Genomic DNA, 20,485 nt, shown 5'->3' with positions numbered 1-20,485 from the left:
ATGCGTTAGCAGAGCTAATCTCAGGTGGTATGGTCACTTAAACAGAATGGGTGAAGAAAGATTAGCAAAACAAGTGTTCTCTACCAGGTTGGCAGAGGAAGACCAAGATATAGATGGATTGATATGGTATAAAGTGCCTTAGACGATAGAAATATAAGATCTGATAATGTTTTAGTCTTGACAAGTAACAGACTGATTTGGAGGAAAATTGTAGATAGGGAATTAGTAATGATGTAAATTTTTCGTGTAGTGCTATCATATCATGTACACCCCTTGAGGGTACATGGCAGGAATTTGATGATTCATATTCTCTCTTTGTTACTTTGTGAAATACATGATTGTGTTTATTTGGGGCTTAGTCACCGTATTAACAATTTCACTATTATTCTTTTTAATTGCTGCTATTGTTATGTGGTTTTGGCACCATGTTATGAAGCTACTTTAATGTTACAGTAATTATCAAAATATCAAGAAATATATCAAATACTGAAATGCATGAAAATCAGCACTAATAATTTAATAAAAACTAATTCTAAGAAAATAACACAATAATAATTGCTATTTTCACGATAGTGTTCAATGCTTGATTCTTTGTTCATTGTAAATTACTCTAAAAAAATTAATTTTCTGTGGAAATAAAGTGGTTGACATTTTTAAATTTTCATGTTACATCATAAAACAATTTTTTTTAATCCTTAATTTTTTTCCTCAAATACTTAATTTTCAAAAATGTTTGTTAACTGTTGCTATGATAAGTGTTTATTCTTTATCTTTTGTTGTATAAATTAACTTTAATATGCTTCATCAGTGTTTTACCTTGTAATGTCAAGAATTGGTTTTTATTTTCAGCTGGAGATATGTGGCCACCATTTACTCTGGCACGTAATAGCAATATTAAGCTCTTTGCTCCAGACATATGCAGGTAAGATACTTTAAAAAAAAAAAAAAAAAAAAAAAAAAAAAAAAACGCAGTTTGTGTCACACATTTTGGAAAATTGGGTTATAATCTAAAATATCCATCTTATAATAATTTTTAATCTTTTCCATCCATGCACCAAACTATTTAGATGTTTTTAATTGGGGGTTCACAAACAAGTGTTTCCACATAATGTTTTTGCCAAATTTTTTTCATAATTTTATTATATTAATAAATTCAGTTAATAAAAAATGATTCTCATCATAGTTCAGGGTAATATGGTGGCCTGGTTGGCCAAGTGGTTAGCATATCCACTTTCTCAAGCAGCTGTGGGTTCGAATATAGCCAGAGGCATGGATATTTGTGAATGTTCTACCAACCAATTACCGTATGTACTGCTGTAACCTGTGTCTTGGTGCAGTATGACCTTTGATGTCTTTGTGCCATAAAAAAAAATCAAATCAGGGTAATATACACTCATTTTGATGCTATAAGTAATTACATGTTTTATTTTATATTTTTCAAAATAAAAATATAGATGCATCAGTTTTTTTAAGGGAATTTTAATGAGAGAAAAGAATCCTCATTAATTTTATTAATGAAGGAGATGCTGTTATGCCTGCTATAAACTTCTGTTATAGTTTTGGAGTTTCTGTTGCAGTAATGTTTTTTCTGGTTTGTATCGCCCGGTTAAACAAGCCCCCCCCCCATTGTTTTCACCAGGGAGAACAGCAAAAATTCAGCTACTAGAACAAATCTGAAAACACACCCCCAACTCAACATCACAGGAGTTAAAGATCGGTACTATCAACATAAGAAGCCTGAATGGCAAAGAAATGGAGCTAGCTGAGCAATTTGATAAGTATCAGATCGACATAATAGGAGTGACTGAAACAAAAAAAGACAAAAACTGGTGAGTTTCTGAGCAATAAATAGAAAATGTTATATTCGGGAAATGGCAATCAAGGAAAGGAAGGAGTAGCCATAGTATTTAACGCAAAATATGAGGCTAATCTTCTTGAATGGCAATCAGTCTCAAGTAGAGTAATGTGGGCAAATATGAGAATGGGGAACTGGACAATGAGACTTGTTTGTGCCTATGGTCCCACAGAAGGTTCTACTAAGGTAGAAGTGGAGGAATTTTTTGAGGCTTTAGAAAAAGCAACTGACACAATGAAAAATGAAAAGTTGGTCCTTGTTGGGGATATAAATAGCAGAGTAGGAAATGATTGTGAGACATACAAAAATATTTTGGAAAAATTTAGAGAAAAGAGCTAAGCTAATAATAATGGCAAATATCTGTTGGATTTCTGCTCTGGATATGGACTGATTATTACTAACACCATGTTCCAACATAAAAATGTGCACAAATTCACATGGAGAGAAGAGGCAAGGAATAAGAAAAGTCTCATTGACTATGTTATTGTTGATAGTGATGTTTTCTTCCTGGTGCAGGACACCAGAGTGTACAGAGGATTTGAAATTGGAGATCACTGTCTAGTCTTGAGCAGGATAAAATTGAATTTTATATTGAAAAGAATGACATGTAAGAAAGTTTTAAAGCGAATGAAAGTTGAGCAGCTCTCAGATGTTAACTGTCGACTAAAATACACAAAGATTATTGAAGAAAAGATCAAAAAGTTTGAGAACAGGAATCAAACCTTGGAGATTCAGTGCCAAGCCTTGAAGAAAGCCCTGATTGATTCAGCTAGAGAGGCATATGGTGAAGTTGTCTGCAAGGATAGAAAAATTGGAACTCCATGGTGGACACAAACAGTTAAAGAGGCAGTGAAGGAAAAGAAGAAAGCATATCAAAAGTTCCTGGCAAAAAAGTCAGCTTGTGCTCTTAGAGAATACAGAGACAAATGCAAGAATGCTAAACACTGTGTAAAACTAGCTAAACAAAATTAATGGAGGACTTTAGCAAGAATATAGAAAATAAATATCAAGAAGGTGGCAAAATATTCTGGAGGTTGTTGAAGAATCTTAGGAATGGAGGAAAGAGTGCTGTAAAAGGAGTTAGAGATGAAAATGGAAGAAAATAATATCCTTTGAAGTATGGAGTAATTACTTTAAAAAACTGCTAAATGAAACAAGCAGTGATGATAGCACAGTGGTAAAAAAAAAAAAAAAACTGACCAGGCATGCAGTCAGGAATACATATCCATACTTGAAGTAGAAAAAGCCATCAAAGGCTTAAAATGTGGAAAGGCAACAGGTGTAGATGATATTCGACCAGAAATGCTGAAGTATGGTGGTATAAAAGTCTTACAGTGGCGGCACTGCATAGCTCAGAAAGATTGGACAGAGGGATGAATTCCCAATGATTGGAGTAGAGCTCTCATAGTACCCATATATAAAAAGGGAAATAAAACTAAATGTGAGAATTACAGAGGTATTTCCCTACTGAGTGTTCCCGGCAAGATCTATGCAAGTATACTTGAGAAACGGTTGAGAAGAATTGTGGAAGAAAAGCTTGGTGAAGAACAAGCTGGATTCAGACCAAATAGAGACTGTCAGGATCAGATCTTCACTTTACGACAAATAGTCGAGAAAGCATGGGAATATAACAAAGATCTGTATTTAAGTTTTGTCGATTTGGAAAAGGCATATGACAAGGTGCCAAGAGAGAAGCTATTCAATATGCTGCAGTTATATGGTGTCAATGGGGCATTATATCAAGCAATACGTAGTCTTTATTTGAGTTGTAAGTCGCAGTTAGAATTGAAGGAAGTACAGGAAGATGGTTTAATGTTAAATCTGGTGTGAGACAAGGATGTACATTATCCCCTCATTATCCCTTCATAATGTGATCCTATATGGATCTCATTATGAAGGAAAGTGGCATTAAACATAATATCAAAATTGGAGAATGTTAATGTCAGCTGTTTGCTTTATGCGGATGATGTTATACTTCTAAATAAATCCGCTACAAGTCTGCAAGATTCTCTGACTAAATTGAATAACTGTTGTAATAGATATGGTATGAAGGTCAGCAATAAAAAGACAATGAAAATAGGCAGAATCATTGAACATATCAACTGTGTTGTGAATGGAGAACCTGTGGAGAAGAAACATTTCAGCTACTTAGGCACGATTTTTAGTGAAGATAGTAAATTAATATAGAAATAGATAACAGAATCAGCAAAGCTGGTATGGTGGGAAGCCAATTGAATAAATTCATATGGAAAAAGAGAGAAATTAGTCGGAACACTAAATTGTCTGTATACAAGACAGTGTTCAAACCAGTTTTAACTTATGGATCTGAGAGCTGGGTCAGAAGTAAAACATTTAACCAAAGACTAGAGACCACAGATATGAGAGTCCTGAGAAAGATTAGAGGCGTGAACAGATGGCATCAATGGCAATATCATATTAAAAATGAGGATATTAGGAAAGAACTTGACATTGTTAGCATCCAGGAATGCGTTAGCAGAGCTAATTTCAGGTGGTATGGTCACTTAAACAGAATGGGTGAAGAAAGATTAAGCAAAACATGTGTTCTCTGCCCGGTTGGCAGCAAAACGACCCAGAGGAAGACCAAGATATAGCTGGATTGATACGGCACAAAGTGCCTTAGATGATAGAAATATAAGATCTGATAATGTTGGAGTCTTGACAAGTAATAGACTTATTTGGAGGAAAATTGTAGATAGGAAGTTAGTAATGATGTAATTTTTTTCATGTAGTGCTATCATATTGTGTACACCCCTTGAGGGTACATGGCAGTAATTTGATAATGATGATGATAAGAATTTATGACTGGGCAACAAAGTAGAAGTAGTTATTTCTATGCTTCTTCTGTATCTGAATCTATGCCTGTCCTTGGACTTTTGGGTTAATGAGAAGATGAGAAAAAACTTTAGAAATAGTAACTGAAACAATTAGCATTAGTGGTTTTGTAAGCATGGATTGCCCGATTTGATTGGTAATCAGTAATGATGGATGAAAGACATTCTTGAAGGTTGTGAATAAAATCCATAATCTATTTTCTTAAGGGGTACTGAAGGGTCAAAGCTGTATAACTGAGAGGAGACCTCCACATAGCCTTTAAAGGAATGCGGAGAACCGACCAGAGCTTTTGACTTAATGTCCAATCCTCACCTTCTCGTGGTGCACCCTGTTGGGTATCTAGCTACTTGGATACTGAATGAATGAGGATGGGCTGGCAATTTGTTATTTAGCCGACCCAATTGTCTTATTGGTTAAACCAAAATAAAATATGATGGTACAACATGACAAAATTTCATGCCGGCTGGGGCATCGCGCAGTTAAACAAGGCACCCGTTGTTTTCGCCAGGGAACCAGGGCAAACAGCGAAAAGTCAGCTACTGGAACGAATCTGAAAACAAATCCAAACTCAACATCACCAGAGTTAAAGATCGGTACTATCAACGTAAGAAGCCTGAATGGCAAAGAAATGGAGCTAGCTGAGGAATTAGATAAGTACCAGATCGACATAATAGGGGTGACTGAAACAAAAAAGACCAAAACTGGTGAGATCTTTCTGAGCAATGAATACAAAATGTTATATTCAGGCAATGACAATCTAGGAAAATGAGTAGCCATAGTATTCAACACGAAATACAAGACTAATCTTCTTGAATGGCAGTCAGTCTCAAGTAGAGTAATGTGGGCAAATATGAGAATGGGGAACTGGACAATGAGACTTATTTGTGCCTATGGTCCCACAGCAGGTTCTACTAAAGTAGAAGTAGAGGAATTTTTTGAGGCTTTAGTAAAAGCAACTGACACAATGAAAAATGAAAAGTTGGTCCTTGTTGGGGATCTAAATAGCAGAGTAGGAAATGATTGTCAGACATACAAAAATATTTTGGGAAAATTTGGAGAAAAGAGCAATGCTAATAATAATGGCAAATACCTGTTGGATTTCTGCTCAGGACATGGACTGGTTATTACTAACACCATTTTCCAACATAAAAATGCGCACAAATTCACATGGAGAGAAGAGGCTAGGAATAAGAAAAGTCTCATTGACTATGTTATTGTTGATAGTGATGTTTTCTCCCTGGTGCAGGACATCAGAGTGTGCAGAGGATTTGAAATTGGAAGTGATCACTGTCTAGTCTTGAGCAAGATGAAATTGAATTTCATATCGAAAAGAATAACATGTAAGAAAGTTTTAAAGCGAATAAAAGTTGAGCAGCTCTCAGATGTGAACTGTCGACTGAAATACACAAAGATTATTGAAGAAAAAATGAAAGAGTTTGAGAACAGGAATCAAACCTTGGAGATTCAGTGGCAAACTCTGAAGAAAACATTGAATGATTCTGCCAGAGAGGCATCTGCAAGGATAGAAAAATCAGAACTCCCTGGTGGACACAGGAAGTTAAAGAGGCAGTGAAGGAAAAGAAAAAAGCATATCAAAAGTTCCTGTCAAATAAGTCAGCTTATGCTCTTAGAGAATATAGAGACAAATGCAAGAATGATAAAAACTGTGTAAAACTAGATAAACAAAAGTCATGAGAGGACTTTGGAAAGAATATAGAAAATAAATATCAAGAAGGTGGCAAATTATTCTGGAGGTTGTTGAAGAAGCTTAGGAATGGAAGAAAGAGTGCTCTAAAAGGAGTTAGAGATGATAAAGGTGACATGAAAACGGGAGAAAAAGATATCCTTGAAGTATGGAGTAATTACTTTGAAAAACTTCTAAATGAAACAAGCAGTGATGACAGCATAGTGATAAAAAAAAATACTGACCAGGCATGCAGTCAGGAATACATATCCATACTTGAAGTAGAAAAAGCCATCAAAGGCTTGAAATGTGGAAAGGCAGCAGGAGTAGATGATATTCGACCAGAAATGCTGAAGTATGGTGGTGTGAGAGTCTTACAGTAGCTGCACCTCATAGTTCAGAAGGCCTGGACAGAGGGAAGAATTCCCGATGATTGGAGTAGAGCTCTCATAGTACCCATATATAAAAAGGGAAATAAAACTGCATGTGAGAATTACAGAGGTATTTCCCTACTGAGTGTTCCCGGCAAGATCTATGCAAGTATACTTGAGAAACGGTTGAGAAGAATTGTGGAAGAAAAGCTTGGTGAAGAACAAGCTGGATTCAGACCAAATAGAGACTGTCAGGATCAGATCTTCACTTTACGACAAATAGTCGAGAAAGCATGGGAATATAACAAAGATCTGTATTTAAGTTTTGTCGATTTGGAAAAGGCATATGACTAGGTGCCAAGAGAGAAGCTATTCAATACGCTGCAGTTATATGGTGTCAATGGGGCATTATATCAAGCAATACGTAGTCTTTATTTGAGTTGTAAGTCACAGTTAGAATTGAAGGAAGTACAGGAAGATGGTTTAATGTTAAATCTGGTGTGAGACAAGGATGTACATTATCCCCTCTGTTATTCATTATCTATATGGATAACATTATGAAGGAAAGTGGTATTAAAAATGATATCAAAATTGGAGATGTTAATGTCAGCTCTTTGCTTTATGCGGATGATGTTATACTTCTAAATAAATCCGCTACAAGTCTGCAAGATTCTCTGACTAAATTGAATAGCTGTTGTAATAGATATGGTATGAAGGTCAGCAATAAAAAGACAAAGACAATGAAAATAGGCAGAATCATTGAAAATGTCAACTCTGTTGTGAATGGAGAACCTGTGGAACAAGTGAAACATTTCAACTATTTAGGCACGATTTTTGCTGAAGATGGTAAATTAAATATAGAAATAGACAACAGAATCAGCAAAGCTGGTATGGTGGGAAGTCAATTGAATAAATTCATATGGAATAGGAGAGAAATTAGTCGGAACACTAAATTAGCTGTGTACAAGACAGAGTTTAAACCAATTTTAACTTATGCATCTGAGAGCTGGGTCAGAAGTAAAACACTTGACCAAAGACTAGAGACCACAGATATCAGAGTCCTGAGAAAGATTATAGGTGCGAACAGATGGCATCAATGGCAATATCTATTAAAAACAAGGATATTAGGAAAGAACTTGACATTGTCAGCATCCAGGAATGCGTTAGCAGAGCTAATCTCAGGTGGTATGGTCACTTAAACAGAATGGGCAAGGAACGATTGGCAAAACAAATGTTCTCTGCCAGGTTGGCAGCAAAACGACCCAGAGGAAGACCAAGATATAGGTGGATTGATACGGTACAAAGTGCCTTAGACGATAGAAACATAAGATCTGATAATGTTGGAGTCTTGACAAGTAAGAGACTGATTTGGAGGAAAATTGTAGATAGGAAATTAATAATGATGTAATTTTTTTAATTAATAATGATGTACACCCCTTGAGGGTACATAGCAGGAATTTGATGATGATCTTTTTACTTTACCTCATGTGGTTTGAAAATGATGCAATTTTAAAAGGTGGTGGGGGGGGGGGGTTGATTTAATTTGTAGCATGGCTTCACTGGCATGTTCAGGATTAAGTTGTAATCAGCAGGACTGATGGAGATAATATTGTTGCACAAAACACATGTAAACTTTCAGATTGTTAATGCTGACATAATTTGACCATGATTAGATGATTGCATACAAATTACATAAGGAAAATAAGGAATTTTAATATAAACCACTAATATTCCATGATGAGTATAACATCATCAGAATAAATGCACGACGGAAAGAAATGGGCAGAAGTTAGAGCATTTCTGTTCTGCTGCTCTTGGCTAGTCACTACCATTCGAACCCATGAAAACAAAGCATAGTCATTCATGACTATGCTCATAGTCCAAATGGTCAGTTATTAGTATTTGTTTATAACTGTTAATGACTGTTTTCTCAGTTCCCACAGCTTCCTTTATAGTAACAGTGAATGGCTGAAAGTAGCAGAGAAGCACTATAGCATCTGTTCATTTTCTTTCTTGCTTCATGTTCCATTTGTGCATTTCTGATATGATGAAATACTTATAACAAATATTAGTGTTTACATTAAATTCCTTATGTAATTGTGTGTAGTCATATAATCAACCTTTTTATCTATGTCATCATCATCAAATTCCTGCCATGTACCCTCAAGGGGTGTACAGGATATGACAGTACTACATGAAAAAAATTACATCATTACTAACTTCCTATCTACAATTTTCCTCCAAATCACTCTGTTACTTGTCAAGATTCCAACATTATCAGATCTTATTTTTCTATCGTCTAAGGCACTTTGTACCGTATCAATCCACCTATATCTTGGTCTTCCTCTGGGTCGTTTTCCTGCCAATCTGGCAGAGAACACTTGTTTTGCTAATCTTTCCTCTCCCATTCTATTTAAGTGACCATACCACCTGAAATTAGCTCTGCTAACGCATTCCTGGATGCTGACAATGTCAAGTTCTTTCCTAATATCCTCATTTTTAATATGATATTGCCATTGATGCCATCTGTTCACGCCTCTAATCTTTCTCAGGACTCTCATATCTGCGGTCTCTAGTCTTTGGTCAAGTGTTTTACTTCTGACCCAGCTCTCAGATCCATAAGTTAAAATTGGTTTGAACACAGTCTTGTATACAGCTAATTTAGTGTTCCGACTAATTTCTTTCTTATTCCATATGAATTTATTCAATTGACTTCCCACGATACCAGCTTTGCTGATTCTGTTGTCTATTTCTATATTTAGTTTACCATCTTCAGTAAAAATTGTGCCTAAGTAGCTGAAATGTTTTACTTGTTCCACAGGCTCTCCATTCACAACACAGTTGACATTTTCAATGATTCTGCCTATTTTCATTGTCTTTGTCTTTTTATTGCTGACCTTCATACCATATCTATTACAACAGCTATTCAATTTAGTCAGAGAATCTTGCAGACTTGTAGCGGATTTATTTAGAAGTATAACATCATCCGCATAAAGCAAAGAGCTGACATTAACATCTCCAATTTTGATATCAGGTTTAATACCACATTCCTTCATAATGTGATCCATATAGATAATGAATAACAGAGGGGATAATATACATCCTTGTCTCACACCAGATTTAACATTAAACCATCTTCCTGTACTTCCTTCAATTCTAACTGCTGACTCACAACTCAAATAAAGACTAAGTATTGCTTGATATAATGCCCCATTGACACCATATAACTGCAGCGTATTGAATAGCTTCTCTCTTGGCACCTTGTCATATGCCTTTTCCAAATCGACAAAACTTAAATACAGATCTTTGTTATATTCCCATGCTTTCTCGACTATTTGTCGTAAAGTGAAGATCTGATCCTGACAGCATCTATTTGGCCTGAATCCAGCTTGTTCTTCACCAAGCTTTTCTTCCACAATTCTTTTCAACCGTTTCTCAGGTATACTTGCATAGATCTTGCCAGGAACACTCAGTAGGGAAATACCTCTGTAATTCTCACATTCAGTTTTATTTCCCTTTTTATATATGGGTACTATGAGAGCTCTACTCCAATCATCGGGAATTCGTCCCTCTGTCCAGGCTTTCTGAACTATGCAGTGCAGCCACTGTAAGACTCTTATACCACCATACTTCAGCATTTCTGGTCGAATATCATCTACTCCTGCTGCCTTTCCATATTTCAAGCCTTTGATGGCTTTTTCTACTTCAAGTATGGATATGTATTCCTGACTGCGTGCCTGGTCAGTGTTTTTTATCATTGTGCTGTCATCACTGCTTGTTTCATTTAGAAGTTTTTCAAAGTAATTACTCCATACTTCAAGGATATCTTTTTCTCCTGTTTTCATGTCACCTTTATCATCTCTAATTCCTTTTACAGCACTCTTTCCTCCATTCCTAAGCTTCTTCAACAACCTCCAGAATATTTTGCCACCTTCTTGATATTTATTTTCTATATTCTTGCCAAAGTCCTCCCATGACGTTTGTTTAGCTAGTTTTACACACTGTTTAGCTTTCTTACATTTGTGTCTGTATTCTGTAAGAGTAAAAGCTGACTTATTTGTCAGGAACTTTTGATATGCTTTCTTCTTTTCCTTCACTGCCTCTTTAACTTCCTGTGTCCACCAGGGAGTTCTGATTTTTTTTATCCTTACAGACAACCTCACCACATGCCTCTCTTGCAGAATCAATGTTTTCTTCAGAGTTTGCCACTGAATCTCCAAGGTTTGATTCCTGTTCTCAAACTCTTTCATTTTTTCTTCAATAATCTTTGTGTATTTCAGTCGACAGTTCACATCTGAGAGCTGCTCAACTTTTATTCGCTTTAAAACTTTCTTACATGTTATTCTTTTCGATATGAAATTCAATTTTATCTTGCTCAAGACTAGACAGTGATCACTTCCAATTTCAAATCCTCTGTACACTCTGATGTCCTGCACCAGGGAGAAAACATCACTATCAACAATAACATAGTCAATGAGACTTTTCTTATTCCTAGCCTCTTCTCTCCATGTGAATTTGTGCACATTTTTATGTTGGAACATGGTGTTAGTAATAACCAGTCCTTGTCCTGAGCCGAAATCCAACAGATATTTGCCATTATTATTAGCTTTGCTCTTTTCTCCAAATTTTCCCAAAATATTTTTTTATCTATGTATAAAATGTATATTAAGAAGTTCATAAAAAAATATAAAATGTATATTATATATGTTTTTGACTTCATCAAAAAATTTGAATTTACTGTTTCTTTAAATGTTTTTTTTTTTAGAACCCTGTCTCTTAGTTATTTAGAAGATGTTGATTGGAATGGAGTGTCAGCTTACAGGTACTGGTTAAGTAATACAGCATTTGATAATGGCAGGTTTGATGAATCCAATCAATGCTATTGTAGTGATAATTGTTTACCTTCTGGTGGGTTTGATCTTTCACCATGTCAGCCTGGTGAGTATTAAATAATAAGACATTAAAAAAATATCTTCGAAAAAGTTAACGTTTAGTTTTGAGTAGTGATTACTGTTAAACGCTTATTATAAACCTAATTAATGCTTCAATCACATGATTAATTTCACTGACACTCATATGCAACATGTCAGTGACTCACAAATGTGTATGCTAGGATTGTGAATGTTAATATATTAATAAGGCTATTACTGGTGGCTCTTTCACTATAACAAACTACTAAAAAGTAATGACTAAGGCTCCATAAATGTATGTTCAATACTATGCTAAATAAGTCGCTATGGCAGACTGTAGCAAAGAAAGGGATGGTAAACGATTGCATTGCATTCGTTTTCTGTAGTGGCTACTTGGTGATTTAAGAGAGACATTTCAAAGGTTGTTAGTTTTTTTGAGAGGGAGGAAGAAAGGAAAGGAAAGACCAGACACAGACAAATTTTTGGGAACAGACCAAAAATTTACCTGTACCTTTAACCAAAGTTTGCAAAAGGATCACATGTTTCCTTGCATTTTTTTTCAAGGATGTAGTTTAGAAGAGACATAATTGCCTACTGGTATTTTTTGAATATGAAATTTTCCAATTTCAAATTCTGACTTGTTTCTGAATTTGTGCACCTATTCTGTAATAGGAAAAACAAGAGTATTATGCAGATGGTTTAACCAAAATGCTTGATCACGCTGTCAGAGGGCTCTGAAGTTAGGAGAATAAACTTGGACTGCTTATTTGATATAGTTGGGTTCTAATTTACTTGAATACCCATCACCTTGGGAGGTGATTATCATGCATGTTCATTACTGCCTGAAGTACTAGAAATAAAAGTGAAAAGCTTTTAGTACTGGTAATGTAATTAGGACAAAAAAAATTGCAATTAGTGAAAACTAGTCAGCAGAATGTATAAATAGGCTTGTGACATGGATAGGAGCCTGACAGATATCAGCAAGTAGTGTATGGTGGTACCGAGGTACTGAAGTGAAGGAGGGTGATCAGTGGGGTACCAGGATTTTTTATTTGTGATGGCATTGTTGAACTTGTATATTAATGATATTGGAGATACCTAGATGAACTTCTGCATGTAGCTGTTATGAGATATTAATAATAATACTAATATACACTATCCAGATTAAAAATATCATGGATATGATAAATGAGCAGAGAATCAAGATTAAATTTTGTTTTAAAGCAGGTCTTTCTGCCTACAAAAACCCTAGAAATGGTACAAAAAAAAAAAAAAATTATGAAAATAAAGGCTTTGAACCAATCTAATGTCTTCAGGTGGTTTTCATGATGAGAATCAGTAGAAGATGATGAGAGAAGTGGCCATCTCACATTGACTCGAATTCAGGAAAACGCTGCGGCTGAGTTGGTGAAGAACAATTGGCAAATTGCAGCATGGATAATAACAGAAGCTTCAAACATCCCTAAGAATGTTCTTCTTTGCATTTTGAGTGAAAATTCGGGGAAGAGGATGTTGTTGCATGTTTTGTCCCACATGCCTTGATAGCTGAGCAAAGAGAATGTAATCATGTCAGGACATTATGGCAATGGCAGATGCAGATAAAAAATTTCTGAACAAAATCATTATGGGAGATGAGAGTTGATGTTCCCTACAATTTTGAAATGGAGCAACAGTTCTGAATGGGTTGGTGAGACATCACCCAGACCAAAGAAATTGAGATTTCAAAAGTCACAACCAAGACAATATTGATAACTTTGATTCTTAAGATGTGGTATACAAAGAATTTGTACTGGAGGGAAGAATGATGAACATGGAATTTATAAAGAAGCTATGAATCGTCTCCTGAAATGCATTCAACCTGTTTGTTTTCCACTTCATTTCAGTCGTGAGATTTTTTTTTTTTCCTGTTGCATGTTAATGCACCTGCTCACAAAGCTTCAAATGTGTGTGTCACTTTTTTGACACACAAGTATCCCTCCCTTTATCACCCCCTTTACTCACCAGATTTATTCCCTCTGGACTATTTTCTGAAAGGACACCAACTTGTTGAAGACGATCAAACAAGGGGAATTTTTTGCAACTCTGAAAACTGTACTACTATGCTAAAGCAGTATAAATGCCACTGGATTGTATTTTGAATATCAGTGTTTTATCTTTCTCTCATCATGTGTTTTTTTTATTCTAAAACTAATAGATTGCATTGTGTTTACTTAATGAAGTCCTTATTTTTATACCAACTTAAATTTGGCTAAAAACTTTGCTTTATATTTAGTCAAGTTCATGATGCACGAGTTCACTGAATATTTTTGATGTTGTCACCAGAGTTTTTAATGTTATACAAAAAATATCCATGGAATATTCTAAAATGGTTTTTAATGCTCTACAAGACAGAAGTTTAATTATCTAATTTGCTACCTTCCTCCTTCTTCTGTTGGTCAGATTTAGTCGCCTGTTTTTCATTGTGATGTGGAAACATTGGAGAGGGTCTAGAGAAGAAACAATATCAGTTCTCTGGAATGTTGGGAATGGAGAGAAGTTGATGGAATGTGGATTGGAAAGTTTGGTGGATAGGAGGGAAATAGATGTTTAAGTTAGTGAGGAGATTTTATTGGATTAATTCATAGCAGATTATAAAAAGAGTGAAAGGCGATAGGGGAAGAACCAGAGTCAATCCCTGATAGTTATGTAAGAGTGTGGTGAAGAGGGGTGCAAGAAGTAGATTTTTTACATGGAGAGTTATGGGTGAATAGCATGCATTACTGGGATGTTGTTAATGCAGGGAGTGCTGAGGATTTTAAGATTCAGTACGATGAATACATTGTTTGATTGAATGAACCTCCAATTATGAGTAACTTCATGGAGGGTGTGATAATGTTTCTTGCTAGTCTTTTTCTCTTAGGAATCTCTTAGGAATTTTTGTCAGAATTATTTCTGACAAAAATTTATCAGAAATAAAGTCCTGACTTACTCCAAAAACTTTTAGAAGGAATATTGCAGAAAATTTACCTTGATGCTGTATTACTACATTGCATGTCATCCACTTTCTGATGATCAAACCATTTAGTCAGTTGCATCACTCCAGATGAAGTGATGCAACCAAAGATTAAGATCTGCCATTATTGTCCTCCTACATTGTATATGGTCTCTCCAAAATTAACAAAGCAGATTTCATGGTAACCTGTCATTGAGTGCATGATTTGATTTTGTTATGAAGTACCTGTAGTTTACTGTACCTCTTCACAAGTAAATCTACGTGTTTTCAAAAACAGTTTTGAATTTAAAGAAAAAAAAATCTTAAACTTCATCTTGGCCTGAATGACTAATTAGTCTCAATATTGCTTTTTTTTTTAAAATTAACTTTCCTTTAGATGACATTAGAATAATTCTTACACTACTTCCAGATCATTTTGCCACCTTCCTAATATCATTGTCATCAAATTCATAATATGTACTTTAAAGGAGTGTAGGGTATTACGTGAAAAGTTTACATTACTGCTAACTTCCTAACATATAACAATTTATATATTATCTGTGAGAATTCCAATACTGTCAGATCTTATATTTCAGTCCTTTAATGCACTTATAACTGTATCAATCTGACTGCATCTTGACCTTCCTTGGGGTCTTTTTTCTGTCATCTTGCCATCACACACTTGCTTTGCTAATCTTTCCTTTCACATTCTGTTGAAGTGACCATACTCCCTAAAATTCTGTTTATTCCATAATTTTTCTCAGAATTATATCTGGTCTCCAGTTTTTGATCAACTAGTTTATTTCTACTCCAGTTCTCAGATCCATAAGTTAAGTTAAAACTGGAACACTGTCTTGTATGTATGCATGTGCTGCTAGTTTTAATGATCTAGCTAATTTCTCTTATTCCATATAAATTTATTCAGTTGACTTGAACCCTCTACCATATCTGCTTTGCTAATGCAGTTGTCTATTTCTGTTTATGCCAAAAAATTTTCACACTAACTGAAATGTTTTTACTTATTCTATAGGTTCTCCATTCAACAAACAGTTAAAGTTTTCTGTGTTCCTACCTATTTTCATAGTTTGTCTTTTTATTGCTGATTTTCATGTCATATTTGTCACAATATCTTGCAAACTTGTAATGGATTTATTTAGGATTATAATATAAATGCATAAAGTAAAGCGCTAAGATTATCATCTCCAGTTTTGATATAATTTTTAATGCCAACCTCCTTCATAGTGCGATCTATATAAATGATGAATAACAGTGGAGATCATGAGCATCCCCTGTCCTACACCGGATTTTACATCATGCTGCCTTCCTGTGCCTCTTTCAATTCTAATAGTTGGCTTACAACTCAAATATAGATCATGTATTGGTGGATATAATGTTCCATTTACACCATAGAACTGTAGCATTTCTAACAGCTTTCTCTTAGAACCTTGTCATATGCCTTTTTCAGATCTCTAAAACTTAAAATAGATCCTCATTATGTTCCCATGATTTCTCAGCTATCTGTCTTAAAGTGAAAATCTGAGCTAGACTACCTCAGCTTTGGCCTGAATCCAACTACTCTTCAAGTTTCTCTTCAATAATTTTCTTAGTCTCTCTCCTCAAATATGTTGGTATAAATCATACCTAGAACATTAGTAGGGAAATTCCTCTAATTTTCACATTATTTCCCTTTTTATAGATCAGTATCATGCGATCAATATCATTATGCAGTGCACCACTGTAAAACTTTTATACCTCCATGCTTGAGCATGTCAGGTAAAATATAGATTACAGCTACCTTCTCACAATTCAGGTTTTTGAAGGTATTTTCTACCTCAAATTGATATGTACTCCTGATTCAGTCTTTCAAATAATTGTTGTAGGATAAAGATTTCGTACTAGCATGCAAGATATCTTTATTATCAGTTTTCATATTATCTTTATCATCTTGGAATTGCTTTTCCTCATTTTATCCCTCCATTTCTAAGTTTCATCAATAGCCTCCAGATCATTTTGATACCTTTTTTTGATATTTATATTCTGTATTCTTAGCAGTCTTTTGAAGACTTTAATTACTTTTATTCACTGCTTTAGTAGTACATACTACTTCTTTAGTATGTCGTGGATTGTCCTTGCACTGTTTGGATAGTTTTTGTGTGTGAGAAATAGAAAGCTTAGCAATGGATTTGTCAGTGTATCTGCTAATATTTATATAGAATCCTTTGAACAACAAACCATGAATGACAACAACAACAAAAAAATTATATTATTATTATTATTTGTCACCTCCATGAAGTCCAAAGACTCATCGAGGGAGGGCATCCACTCTACAACTCTGTCTCCACCACATTAATATATATATATATATATACACACACATACAGAGGGTGTTCGGGATAAATTTGACATATTTATAATTAATTATATTTTTCCGTAAGTTACATGTATTAACACACACTTCTCTTCATTTAAAAGTTTGGACCCTTCTTCATTCATATACAAGATGTCAGAAAGGATGGATAGCTGGAACCCACCTGAATCATGGAAGAGAATAACTTGTATCATGATGATTCGTGCTCGCCATCAAAATAAGGATATTACGACTGCTGCCCAATGCTCCCTGAATACAGTAAAAACAATCAGGCATGAACTAGAGACTTGCAATGGTGACTACGAGGATGTAGCAAGAAGAAAGATCCCTAGAAGACGATCTGATTGCGTTCGTACAGCAGAATTCCTCGCAAATCTGCAGGAACAGGTGTTGAAGAACCCTGGCATTGGAATTCGGGCTTTGTTCATGGAGTTGCTAACTGTAGTCAAGCCCTGGATAACAAGGGTAGCCAATGGTAGGCCGTATGTATGGCAGCAGGATTCGGCCCCTTGCCACACCTCTGGGAAAAGTCAAAAATGGTTGTCTGAAAATTTCTACGACTTCACCAGTCCAAATGTTTGGCCTCCAAACTCCCCAGACCTTAACCCCATGGATTATTTTGTATGGGGCGCAGTTGAAAAAGACACCAATCGCACTTCCAGTAATACAAAAGCCCAGTTAATGGATAAAATTAAAACAGTTTTTGCGGCCCTTCCCAGGGAGACTGTAGCATCAGCTTGTTCGAGGTTCCGAAGCAGAATTGAAGCTGTGATTGATGCTAATTGTGGTTATTTTGAGTAAATCTTGTTGATAGTATTGTAATTAACTCTGCCTGTAATGTTTTTTTGTCAATTCATTAAATTTAATAGATACAAAGAAGATTTTCTTTTTCCTTACGAAACTGTCAAATTTATCCCGAACACCCTGTATATATATATATTAATGATATTCCTCATATGGCCAGAATCAAGGAAGAACATGTTGAATTTATCTCTTATTTAAACAATTTATATCCTAAAATCCATTTCACATGAATTAGAAACTAACTGAGCACTTCTTTTCTGCATGTATTAATCTCTATCTCTAGCAAGAAATCTAACATGCAATATACAGAAAGGAAAACAAGATATATGCAGTGTCAAACTGCCACTGCCCATTGAATGGAGTGTCATCAGCATCAGAGGCGCAATGCATCAGCCATATGAAGTTATCAGTACTTGAGTAAGACTTCTGTAGCTCAGTTAGTATAGACGAAGCCCTTTGGTCGGAAAGACCTGGGTTCAATTCCCATCCATGATGGGAGTTGAATCTTTATCTTGTCTTTTTCAACTAAAGGTGAGTTAGCCGGTCTCATATGGAGGTAGAGGGGTTTTTTGTCCCTCAGAACAGGCAAACCAGCCCATAACACACTGATCTACAATTATAAAATACATACTTAATCCCTCATCAGGAGGACTCAACCAGTCCTGAGGAACGGGAGGAACCCCATACAAATAAATAAATAAATAAAAAGTACTTCAGTACCTAAAGGATATTCTAATTGAAAATGGAAACATTTATTAACATATTGCAGCAAAAAACCAGACATAGCATCCAACAGTCAAGAAAATCTTAACTGTCATTCTTCGTTACATGATTGACAGAATAGCCCATATTTTGAAATAACATTAACATAAAAGCTGTCACTGTTATAAACAAAGTAATCCACATTATAGTGGATTACTTTGTTTATATGGATAACTAAAGCCATCTTATCCACCAGTAAAGAAGACAGGAATTTACAAGATATAAAATACTACAATTTGTTATATCTATGCCAGACTATCCACTTGGAAAAAGTCCATATTGGTGAACATTAAATATTATTATTATGTGACACCTCCAGGGAGTCCAAACACTCATTGAGGGAGAGTGTGCGAACAGCATCGAATGATTTAACCCCTTCCAACTACTTACTGCGTTCAAACTTGCTTAACTTTTTGAGAGCCATTAGTAGCAGAGGCTCTACCAATCGACCAACCTTTGCTGGCATATTAAATATGTAAGAGAAGAAAAAAAATATTGCAGTGATTGGGTATATGATTGGGCAGTGATTGGATAGCCTTCCATGCCAAGAGAGAAAAGCAATGTTAATTGAGAGTAAATCCTTTCATATCACATAATAGCTATTGGTAATTATTCATTCACCTACTTAGAACAAATATATAACAAGAACATGCAATGAGAACAAAAAGTTACTCAGTTATAGTCTGCTCTGATAAAGAAGTTGGAATTAGTATAGATGAGTTATGAAAGGTACATCATGTTAACCAGATCAACACTGGCACATGCACATACAAAACTTTTGAAGCTAATTCAGACTTCCAGTAGCAAATTGGGGAATGAAATTCATCTCCTATCGAAAACTGTGGAACTTCCATAGTTGTTTGAAACATTACCACAGTAAATCATTTTAATGATCAATACATTTACAAATTTACTGTAATAGTATTTATAATGTGGTAATTTAGTAATGCAGGCTGCACTGCATAGTTCAGAAAGCCTGGACAGAGGGACGAATTCCCGATGATTGGAGTAGAGCTCTCATAGTACCCATATATAAAAAGGGAAATAAAACTGAATGTGAGAATTACAGAGGTATTTCCCTACTGAGTGTTCCTGGCAAGATCTATGCAAGTATACTTGAGAAACGGTTGAGAAGAATTGTGGAAGAAAAGCTTGGTGAAGAACAAGCTGGATTCAGGCCAAATAGAGGCAGTCAGGATCAGATCTTCACTTTACGACAAATAGTCGAGAAAGCATGGGAATATAACAAAGATCTGTATTTAAGTTTTGTCGATTTGGAAAAGGCATATGACAAGGTGCCAAGAGAGAAGCTATTCAATACGCTGCAGTTATATGGTGTCAATGGGGCATTATATCAAGCAATACTTAGTCTTTATTTGAGTTGTGAGTCAGCAGTTAGAATTGAAGGAAGTACAGGAAGATGGTTTAATGTTAAATCTGGTGTGAGACAAGGATGTATATTATCCCCTCTGTTATTCATTATCTATATGGATCACATTATGAAGGAATGTGGTATTAAACCTGATATCAAAATTGGAGATGTTAATGTCAGCTCTTTGCTTTATGCGGATGATGTTATACTTCTAAATAAATCCGCTACAAGTCTGCAAGATTCTCTGACTAAATTGAATAGCTGTTGTAATAGATATGGTATGAAGGTCAGCAATAAAAAGACAAAGACAATGAAAATAGGCAGAATCATTGAAAATGTCAACTGTGTTGTGAATGGAGAGCCTGTGGAACAAGTAAAACATTTCAGCTACTTAGGCACAATTTTTACTGAAGATGGTAAACTAAATATAGAAATAGACAACAGAATCAGCAAAGCTGGTATCGTGGGAAGTCAATTGAATAAATTCATATGGAATAAGAAAGAAATTAGTCGGAACACTAAATTAGCTGTATAC

General features: G+C 35.2%; 1 protein-coding gene across 1 annotated transcript in view; it reads left to right on the top strand.

The window, feature by feature from the left end:
• The window catches only part of LOC150100010 (scavenger receptor class B member 1-like), a 135,795-nt gene that overhangs the window by 76,686 nt on the left and 38,624 nt on the right, over positions 1-20,485 (top strand). The window contains exons 7-8 of the mRNA XM_090402579.1: positions 850-922; positions 11,529-11,701. Coding sequence (XP_090258705.1) covers positions 850-922; positions 11,529-11,701 — 246 coding nt within the window. The remainder of the gene's footprint in view (positions 1-849; positions 923-11,528; positions 11,702-20,485) is intronic.

Source organism: Typopeltis vanoorti, chromosome 13 (assembly GCF_054136105.1).
Source record: "Typopeltis vanoorti isolate ZY-2024b chromosome 13, IOZ_Tvanoo_1.0, whole genome shotgun sequence".
In the NCBI taxonomy this organism is placed as follows: domain Eukaryota; kingdom Metazoa; phylum Arthropoda; class Arachnida; order Uropygi; family Thelyphonidae; genus Typopeltis; species Typopeltis vanoorti.
This window is presented reverse-complemented; position numbering and strand designations above follow the sequence as displayed.